The 10,120-nt window shown below is 37.4% G+C and overlaps 2 protein-coding genes across 6 annotated transcripts; both read left to right on the top strand.

The window, feature by feature from the left end:
- The first annotated feature begins 600 nt into the window (after positions 1-600).
- LOC105562837 (pre-mRNA-splicing factor 38B) lies at positions 601-4,507 on the top strand. 3 transcript variants are annotated; one of them, XM_012013943.1, is made up of 6 exons: positions 601-901; positions 1,299-1,582; positions 2,444-2,607; positions 3,145-3,452; positions 3,842-4,078; positions 4,161-4,507. In XM_012013943.1, the coding sequence occupies exons 1-6, from the start codon at positions 871-873 to the stop codon at positions 4,298-4,300; spliced, it is 1,164 nt and encodes a 387-aa protein (XP_011869333.1). In that variant the 5' UTR covers positions 601-870; the 3' UTR covers positions 4,301-4,507. The 3 variants fall into 3 exon arrangements, with proteins under 3 accessions (XP_011869333.1, XP_011869332.1, XP_011869331.1); XM_012013942.1 differs by having other exon boundaries at positions 2,456-2,607; positions 3,145-3,546; positions 4,161-4,309; XM_012013941.1 differs by having other exon boundaries at positions 3,145-3,546; positions 4,161-4,309.
- A 635-nt stretch (positions 4,508-5,142) lies between these two features.
- On the top strand, positions 5,143-8,689 carry LOC105562836 (glycosaminoglycan xylosylkinase). Of its 3 annotated transcripts, none has more exons than XM_012013937.1 (6): positions 5,143-5,396; positions 6,108-6,420; positions 6,671-6,971; positions 7,380-7,648; positions 7,778-8,004; positions 8,240-8,689. In XM_012013937.1, exons 1-6 carry the CDS (start codon positions 5,158-5,160, stop codon positions 8,466-8,468), a joined length of 1,578 nt encoding a protein of 525 aa, XP_011869327.1. In that variant the 5' UTR covers positions 5,143-5,157; the 3' UTR covers positions 8,469-8,689. The 3 variants fall into 3 exon arrangements, with proteins under 3 accessions (XP_011869327.1, XP_011869330.1, XP_011869328.1); XM_012013940.1 differs by having other exon boundaries at positions 5,320-5,396; positions 6,049-6,420; XM_012013938.1 differs by lacking the exon at positions 5,143-5,396 and adding an exon at positions 5,414-5,633 and having other exon boundaries at positions 6,049-6,420.
- Positions 8,690-10,120: the final 1,431 nt, after the last annotated feature.

Genomic DNA, 10,120 nt, shown 5'->3' with positions numbered 1-10,120 from the left:
TTTGCCAGTTTTCGAGATTCTTGGTTTTCGCGATTTGAAGTTTGAAATTCTCGGAATTCCAATTCTTGGAAATTCTTTCAATTCTTGCGTTCCGAAAATTTCAAGTCGCTAAAATCAAGAATGTCGAAAACTGGCAAAGTATCAGGAGAACATGATCAGCGAAGAGGTGGCACTATCTAAATTTCCAAAAATCGGAATTCCGAGAATTTCAAACTTCAAATCGCAAAAATCAAGAATCTAGAAAACTGACAAAGTATCAGGAGAACATGATCAGGGAAGAGGTGGCACTATCGAAATTTCCAAGAATTGAAATTCCGAGAATTTCAAAGTACTATTCACAAAAATTAGGTATCTCGAAAATTTACAAAACGTATTAGGAGAACATGATCAGCTGAGAGGTGGCGTTATATAAATTTTCATGAATTGGAATTCTGAGAATTTCAAACTTCTAATCACGAAAATTAGCGTCTCTAGTCTACTTGCTTCTCGCGAAAGCAGCCCAGACTTCTCTCTGGTTACACTGTTATCACACTCTAGTCCCCTAGTAGAGAGAGGCACCAACTGGTCATTTTACTTGCGAATGTTTGTAATCCTGGTCTGTTAATGGTATTGCGCGCGCGCAATAGAGAACCGGATGTGTACGTTTGTCCATCATACGTAACAGAGAACTACGATTTCTCACCTTTTTTTGGTCCATTAGAAGAGTTACATCGTCGGTTTTGACGATACTCGGTGAAATCATCGCGCCGGAGATCGTCCTCGTGACTTGATCCGGAGAGAGCGGTTCGAAACTGAGCGAGTCCACTCGTTCGTCCTCGGTGCGATCGATGTGGAGACTCCACGCGAGTCTCCCCGACAAATCGCTCGAAAATGCAAGTACAGGAGGCCGAAGGTGCGGATGGTGAGTAAATCCGCGTTCTGAGTTAACCGTTGGATATCCTGTTGTTCGTTGAAGGTCATATCGATCCTTCCTTGGTCCTCGAATAACATAACCTTGATTCGCGCGTCGGCTTGGTGACTCCTGACTTTTACCACGTCATTTCGGAGTTAATTCCAAACTTTAATTATTTGTCGATAATGTTTGGTTTATTCTCATTTGCGATCTCTTTTCATCTACTTAAAAAGATATGCATGAAACGAGGGAAAAATGTACAAATTATTGTTATTGATTTTCTAAAGTTGGTCTGTTTCATTTGGCGTTTGTATATATATTAATTTGTACATACGTACATTTTTATGTGCTGCCGATAAGAACATCGATTATTGTATTGAGATACGTTGAACCTTTCTTCTCTCAGGATCTCCGTGGAATAACTCAAGTGGCTGCGACGAGGAACGTAGGCCGGCGCAGAAGGAGTGTAAAAAATCCAACGTGTTGCCACTATGGGGCAACGAGAGGACTATGAATTTGAATCCTTTGATTCTCACCAACATACAATCGTCACATTATTTCAAGGTGAATTTGTATGAACTCAAGACCTATCACGAGGTGATCGACGAGATCTACTATAAGGTCTCTCACCTGGAACCATGGGAGAAAGGCAGCAGAAAGACTGCGGGCCAAACTGGCATGTGTGGAGGCGTGAGTATGTTTTCTCAGAAAGAACATGGAATTTTTTCTTTTATCTTTTTTTTCTGGTAATTATTGATACGTTTGCTCCAAGGCTTGTGGGACATGTTGTATAGATGTATTTGCTTGTATAGAGCATATTTCTTGGCCAGCGACATATGAGCAAATTGAGATTTGAATGCAACAGTGTGTTTGATGCGTTCTAATACAATATCAGTTATTACAAGAGAGTTTTAAACACTGACAGAATCCGTCTCTGTTCTCGCTCTTTCTTTCAATATATTTATCCCCGTGTCATTTAACTGTTCGGCCATACTGATAAATAAAATGTTTAGAAAGGGAAATTCTAATCTGCATTTTTAATTGAAAGAATTCAAAGTTAAAATTGTTAGTACTTGTTATAAAACGGAACGACGATACAAAGTGATAGGAAAGAGGAGAGGTCAGTTAATTAAGAGGGGTAAACCGTTGAGGGCATGTGGCGTACAGATTTGCGGCATTAGACCTTGCTGGGGCATTATGAAGATAAAATAAGATAAAGTAATGCCCACTGGGCATTAGTAGCCATTGGTGTATATACATGATTTTAGTCAGCGGGTTACCCCTTGGTTAATTCTGTTAAAATTATTGGTTGAATTATTGAACAGCGAAAAGTTCTGGTCAATGCAGCCAACTTTTTTTGTATAAAAGCCGCCAAGTTTGTCACAAGTACGATGATAGTATTGCCAATGCTTGAACAATTGAAACGCCTTGGTACTATTACTATCGCCAAATGTTAACCGCACCACTTACTTGCAGAGTAGCATGTATTCGGTTATATATTGTACGGTAACATGAATGTGACTCAACTGACTGAAGGGGGTGTAAATTTAGCGGTTCATGCAGGTACGAGGCGTGGGAGCTGGCGGAATCGTTTCCACGGCGTATTGTTTGTTATACAAACTCTTCACGCTGAGGCTAACCAGGAAGCAGCTGAATGGGCTCATCAATCATCCGGACTCACCCTACATACGCGCTCTAGGATTTATGTATATTAGGTGAGTCTTATCTAACACATTGTGTCGTCTTAATATCTCTTAAACGTATTCAGAATATTGATTTTATCGCGAGTCTTTTTCAGGACATAATGTTCAGTTGAAAGAGTATATTCAGATTACAAATTTATTAGGGATGTATTTCTTTGAAAATTAGTTATACAGTTGCTTGCTAATTAATCATATTTTATCCTGTTTTTATATTTCAGTCTTGGCATTATTGTAATACATACAAGTTCAAGTGAACTTAAAAGTCACATAATATGTATCACAATTGTATTATAAATCTATTAATCCCTTATCAGATACAGATAAAGGATTAATATAGTCATGTTATACATTTACGTACACATATGTATATTGTACATAGGTAAATTTGGTTTCGCGCTAGTCGAGGAAATTCTAATCAAGGCTGCTGCTGCAAGTAGCCATTTGAATATCCTTCCAGGCCCTGTAGGCTAGACTTGCGACGTTAACCGCTCAAGTCAAACTATAAACCGGCAACGATTATGATAATATATATAGTACGATTACAATTAGATACACACAGCCACCGGCAGACTTGTTCAGCTGGTACAGCGACTATCTGGAGGACGAAGAGGAGTTAGACGTGAAGGCGGGCGGTGGACAAACGATGAAAATGGGCGATATTCTCAAGCAATTCCTCACGAAACTCGAGTGGTTCTCCACACTGTTTCCACGGATACCGGTACCGATCCAAAAGGATTTGGAGCTGCGGTTAGCCGAGCGTTTTCCGCAACAGCAGGTGAATGCGCGAAACGCTAAGCCGCCAATCACTCTCAACAGCCACGGCAAGTACGGCAACAAAGAAGGCCGTAAGGACAATGGTAATTTGATGTCGCGTAACCAGCAACCTCGACATATCCCCGACAACGAGGCTCAGTGGGGTGAGGCCGAGCGTATGAGCCAGTGGCGTGCCAGGTGCGTCCACGTGGTATGAATACAACGATCACGTTATTAATACATGCATAAATATATAGGGACCATTTCACAAATCTTATTTCGAGGCTTAGAAACTGCGAAAAAAATATGGTCTCGAATTTTGTCGTGGGAGACACGAGAGAATAGATTTGTCTATCTAGAAAATTATTTAACAATTTGACAGTTGACTTTGCGAGGAGGAAAAAAATCTTTCTTTTGCGCATACATCGAGTCTTGTACTCAACCAATCGGGACAACCAATGTCATACTTCCGTTCAAACGTGTTTCTTTGCAGAGCCGACGAGGACCGTAAAGACAAGAATAGAGAGCGCGATCGAGAGCGCGAGAGATTGCGGGAACGTGACAGAGAAAGAGCTCGCGAACGGGATCGCGAAAGAGACAAGCACAGCAAACGGTCTAGCAGTCGTGATAAAAATAAAAGACAGGGGGATCATAAAAGTCGCAGCAGAGACAGATCCTATAGAGATAGAAGCAGGGATCACCATCGTGACAGAGATCGACATCGGGACAAGTAAGGAATAGGCAAGAATGGGAAAATTTCTTCAAAGTTTTCATTGATACTATATTTTCAAGCATAATCATTTTGATTTTAGAAGAGGTTCGCCGTACGACTATGCCACAGAGTTGGCACGCGAGCGCGAGAGGCAACGAAGGGAAAGAGAATGAGAGGCGAAAACAATTACACACTGTGTACATATTTAATTATTTCTACTACCAGCTAATATGTAATTAAGAACATCAAGGAAAAAAGTGAGCTGTCACGTAGCTACAGCTACCGAGCCAAGTCACCATCACCACCACTACAATCACTGTCTTTATCATCAACACTACGTACGTTCACAGGGGAAGTGTTTCTCGAGATGGAGCTTAAGTCTTAAGTTTAACTCTATATTCACATGTAGTTTACATGTTTTTATAAAATAAATTCATCACACTGTCACTGCTACGCTTCATTGTGTACCCCACAATATTTTTGCATTTGTTGCCTCAAAATTTGTCTCGAATGTACCTGTTCCTTTATGATAAACGATATTGTCATATAGGTATGTCTAATGCATTAAATTATGTTTTAATGCATTAAATGCATTTAATGCATTAAATTATTTAATCGTATAGTTGTAAAATCTTTTTGGATGATTGCTCTAAAGCTGGAAAAAGAGCGGAATCAAGTAATAATATAAAGAAAGATCATGTGCCAATCTACTGTGTCTAATCATATTGTTTTCTTTGGTTTAAACGCGAGATAACGCGAGAATTATATTTATAATTTTATATGCTATATGATATGAAAACAAAATGTGTATAAAAATATCTGGAGATATACGCACGTAAAGTTATAGGTAGAGTTGTATCTTGAAATCTAACGCAAGTCATCGTCTAAAGTGGGTTAATACGCGCGGTAAGATTTTAAGTAATCCGTGCATGTGTAAATGTTTAAGATATTTAATAGCTGAGAAGTTACATTATTATAATTTTTAATGCATAATTAAGCGTATAACTTTTACTTATTTTCTGCGAAACCGAGTTAGGTGTAAAATTGCAAAAGCGTTTCTTAACGTCTCATTCACGTCACAGCAACGTGGTGAATGAATGAATCAAGTGACGTGTGAGCTTGACGGCGTCGCGTATCGAGGCATTCGGGTGTTCGGGGCCGCTCGGTCGTCGGAACGCGTCGCTGCGGCGCGTCTTATTGTTGGTGGAGTAGCGAGTAAAAATGGCGACCATGTCCGGACGCGAGTGAGACGACCGAGACGTCAACGGCAATCGGCGAAGGATGATACAGACGCGAGTTACCAGGTGACAGCGGACGCGTGGCCAATTGCTTCAAGGTGAAGATGCGATCGAAATTTACGTTATCGCGGACATTGACACGCGCTGATATCGATCGTTCGAATAAGTTTAGCACATCGTTTTATTAAGAGTTGTGTATGCAGTGTGTTATTTGTGTTAGCCCACGTGTACCCGTAGTACGGTCCAGCTGGAGACTCGGTTAATTACAAGTAACGATAACTATACTGATGCTGGGGAAAACAACGTCACGAACGTTGCAAAGTCGCCATAATATCGCAAGTAGAAATTGCGTAATACGGTGACACGAGCGACGCGGGAAATCTCATTCTTGGCTCTTTACATTTGAAAAAGAAAGCATGAAAAAATTTATATTTACATTAATTAGTTTTAGAAAATTACCTGTATACTCTGCACTCTAAGTTTGCGAATAACAACAAGAGATATGTGTTTATTTCGACGAAAATACAATTTGAAATTTTATCATTAAGGCAATTGATGCCCTAAAAAGAGTTAAATTATTGAGATATATACATGTATGTAATCTTTTGATGAATTTGACCTGACACAAAATTTATTATATAAGTAATCTACGAAATGATTGAAAGAAATCGGCGCGATTTCTAATGTCTATTAAAGACTCGTTATAATTATCATGATAATGCGGAGATAAAAAATTGCTAAAAATTGCAGATGATTGGCCGACGTTGCACTCTCTTCGCCTTGAGCATTCTTTTGATCTTGGTCCTCAGCGTCAACATCTATTTCATCCGTATGATCGTCGAGAGTTCTTCCTCGCAGAGGATATATGCTAAAAATTTACCGGAACCGAAAGCCAGGCAAGATCCCTCCCCGTCCTCGCGATCCAACGAAAAAGACTCGCAGCTGCAATTGAGGTCAATCGCAAAGGATATCAGCGAGAGGATCAAAGAGGAGATTCGTACGCTGCCCTCCAAATATTTTAAACAGAATACCAGCTACACTCTCGTCCTGGAACGGTTGCTAGCCGAGCTAACGATAATGCCGAATGTTCGCGAAGATATCTGGAATATTCCCAATAATAATGTTAGTTAAAGAATTTCCTAAAGTGTTTTAAATTTCTTGGTGAAGAGACTCAAAACATTTTTAAGAGATAATTTTGTACGGAAATTGGAAGGAAATAATTTCTGTCGTCTCTAATAAATTTAAATTTATCTATCTTACATTTACGTTTGAGACTGTAACTTCTATTTCTAAAATACCTGTTAATTCGGAAATATTTTCTTGTCCGGATCAATTTTAAAGAATGAGAGAACATTTTGCTAATTTGTCCTAGTGGCCAGATGCACATCAACTGATTCCACCGGCGGCACCGGAGCTGGGAACTATTCTGCAAGTATTGCGAAAATCTCGAGTGGTCCGTGCGGATAATGCTCCATTGGGTACACAGCTCAAGCTTATGCTCAATCTCGAGAACGACATAAAAGCGTTATTTAAACCGCAGTGGTATTCCAGAGATGCTATTATACATGGACCAGTGTACTATGGCAAGGATCGCCACAATGCTGAAGTGGTGGCTTTTCATTTATCATCCTTGCTAGCGTTGCGAAGAGTACCACTCGCCGTTATTCGAAAACGTACGTTCAAGTCGAACAAAGTGAAAAGATTGAAAGAGATCCATACAAATTTCTCTTTATTTTAACAGACATTTTATTTGCGCTTTTAAAACATTTCTAGTAAAAACGTTAATTATTACCAAACAAACAAGAGTGCTTTTAGGTCCATGATTCCATCTAAATGAAACTATTTCCGAAAAGAAACCGGCACGCAGGACAAGGTGGAAAACTATATATGAATTCATATTTTAGATTACAATTATTGGACTACCAACATCTTGCTCAGACCTAAAGGCGCTCTCGTTTGTTTGATTTATATCGTAATGGTCCTATTTAACTGTATTTGTTTAATTATTACCTTTCTACGATAAACTATAAGCGGAATTATTTGCTGTCAATTAACAAAGTAAGGAATGTACATTCTTATAGTTGACCTGAAAGAAGAGATTGGCAATCGCGCGACGCCGGCATTGTACGCAACTATGTATCAAGAGGGTAACGATACGTGCCTGTACGGTGTTTGTCATTATTGTTCTCCAGCCGATCCTGTTTGTGGAACGGGGGATGTATTGGAAGGTGCCCTTATTTTTTGGCTTCCACGATACTTGAGACTGGTCAAGCATCGTCATCCTTGGCAGCGAACTTATAAGAGAAACAAACTTGCTGTGTGGGAGATGGATGAGGGTTATTGCGACAAGGTACTTTTATTGCTAAGATTGTAAAAACATGTATAAAAATGTATTTAAACATAGTAAAAAATATATCAAGTTAAAAACACAGTTATAGATTTCAACATTGGATGTTGAAAACATGAAATTGTCTTTCAGGTAAAAGATTCTAAGGCTTATTCGCCGCAGTCGTCGAGTAGACTCTTGGATTTGATCGACACTGCGATCTTCGACTTTCTCATGGACAATGGTGATCGGCATCATTATGAACTCGCGCAGAACAATTTCCACAATCCCGCGGTGCTGCTGATCGATAATGGAAAAAGCCTAAGCAATCCTGATGTGGATCACCTCGACATCTTGGCGCCTCTCTACCAATGCTGCATGTGAATATAATTTACTACTTGCTACCAAAGTCATACAACTTAGAAAACATTCCAAGTATTTGATATATTGTGTTCTATTGGTTGTTTGCAACATTTTTAATTTCTCAAGCTGTTTGTTAAAATTATTTTAGAAATTTTCCTTCGTTCTGTTCCTCCTTTAATCATCATGCTTGGGAACTATGTAAGAAAAATTAATAATTATAAAAAGGAATAAAACTGAAAAAATTTGTTCCAGAATTCACAAAACTATGTGGGATAGGTTGCGACTGTTTAGTGGTGGAACTTTAAGCATCGCATTAGGTAAACTTCTTGTACACGAAGCTGAAATGTCAGACGTTTCTCCACTCATCACGAAGGCGCATTTGAGTGCCATGGATAGAAGACTGCTTACTATTTACGCCGTAGTAGAAAATTGCCTCAAGAAAAAGAAGTACGTTTCTAATGTGATTCTAGATCATCGGTAGTCAACAATTTTTTAATCAAATTAAAGTTAAATATAAAAGTGTAAATGTTTCTTGTAAAAAGTAGATAGATATGAAGATTTATTATCTAATTAAAGGCTAATAAAATAATTAATAAAATAAATAAAAAATTATGACATTAAAGACAGATTTTAAGCAAAAGAATTAAAATGAGCATTCTTTGTAAAAAGGTTATAAAAAATATAAGTATAAAAATCCTAATTTAAGCTTTTCTTAAATATTCTATTTTATCAACATCAGTGATTTTTATTGACCGTTTCTGGCAATTTTAATAATAGAGAAAATTTATTGCGAAAAATATTGGTAATGGTAATATTGGTATTGGTATCCTAAATAAATATTGAAGATCTGAAAAGAAAATATATTTTTTTGGCCAATATAATCCCTTAAAGTATGATTTTTTCGTAATTCGTAGATACCTGTATGTATAACGTTTGAAATAAGAATGAGAAGACAGATTTGAATGCGATTTATTTGATGACACAGTTAATTATCATTATTTGAATAGAGTTTGGAGTGCGGCGCTGTGTACAGCATATATATAAATACGGTACAAACGTAAAAAACTTGTAAATGCGACTGTATTATCGTATGTGTAACGTTGACGTGCCCCCTTTTTTACTTTATCGCAGCCGGGGCCATGCTACCGATCATGTACAATACATTATACATATGCATATAGTCTTCATGGACACCGTATTATCTCCTGTGATTGTAAGTCTTCAGTCAGCATCACATTTTTATTTTTCTCATATTTTTTATGAGAATATATAAAACTTTTTAATTTTTAGAAAGTTATAGCTTATCTGGAACACACATAATAAATCGATAATTTTCAAATTGAAAAATTCAGAGTAAAATTTCTCGCAATAATCGTGATTATTATTTTCTTGAGCAATATTTTTTATTAGTATTTTAACAATACTTTACTAATAGAAAATAAATATTTGTTTTATTATGGAAAGTAATAATTTATTAATGTCATAAAAAGGATTTCTTTTTGGATATAAAAAGAAGATACAAGGATTTCGTTATCGATTGCGGTATATGATACATTTAAACGTAAAGTATATAAGAGAGATCGTAAGTAAAATTAGGGTCGCAAGAGATATCGGGGCCCATTTCGTGTGGGACTTTGAATCAAGTTCGCACATCTAGCGTAATCTATCTTGCTTTGTGTCTCATATTTACAACGTTACATGACCAGAATTATTCACGTACCTTACAAACTAATTAGAAATTTTATTTTTGTAATATATATATATATATATAATATTTAGCGCCGTCGTCATTCAGGTATGAATGTATATATACTATTTATACATAATATATTATATTAACATTTTTTAATTAAATAGAGCTTTCGTAGCAAAGTATGTATAAATAGACTATTTTTGCACAGACCATGATCCTTTCGAACTTGCTTGTTTTATCCCTGTTTGCTTCTATGAATGAGAATCATCTGTTTATTCAGCCTTGAGATCTGTCTGCATTAAGATAATTTTACCTGAAAAATAGTCGGACGAGAGAGAAATCTCTATCTTTGAGGATTCCTCAGTACGAAACCGCTTTCTTTTTTGCTCCTGCCATTAATACTGTATACACCAAACGACAAGATTAATGCGATTTTTCTT

The sequence above is a fragment of the Vollenhovia emeryi genome, unplaced genomic scaffold (assembly GCF_000949405.1).
Source record: "Vollenhovia emeryi isolate VEMERY1.0 unplaced genomic scaffold, V.emery_V1.0 DF939183.1, whole genome shotgun sequence".
Lineage (NCBI taxonomy): Eukaryota > Metazoa > Arthropoda > Insecta > Hymenoptera > Formicidae > Vollenhovia > Vollenhovia emeryi.
This window is presented reverse-complemented; position numbering and strand designations above follow the sequence as displayed.

Excerpts from the sequence above, each read along its gene's own strand:
- LOC105562837 (XM_012013941.1), top strand. The coding sequence starts at position 871 with ATGCAAGTACAGGAGGCCGAAGGTGCGGATG. Across the intron at positions 1,583-2,443 it reads AAACTGGCATGTGTGGAGGC|CGGTTCATGCAGGTACGAGG; the intron begins GTGAGTATGTTT and ends GTGTAAATTTAG. Across the intron at positions 2,608-3,144 it reads CTAGGATTTATGTATATTAG|ATACACACAGCCACCGGCAG; the intron begins GTGAGTCTTATC and ends GATTACAATTAG.
- LOC105562836 (XM_012013937.1), top strand. The coding sequence starts at position 5,158 with ATGAATCAAGTGACGTGTGAGCTTGACGGCGTCGCGTATCGAGGCATT. Across the intron at positions 6,972-7,379 it reads ACTCGCCGTTATTCGAAAAC|TTGACCTGAAAGAAGAGATT; the intron begins GTACGTTCAAGT and ends ACATTCTTATAG. Across the intron at positions 8,005-8,239 it reads CCTCTCTACCAATGCTGCAT|AATTCACAAAACTATGTGGG; the intron begins GTGAATATAATT and ends AATTTGTTCCAG.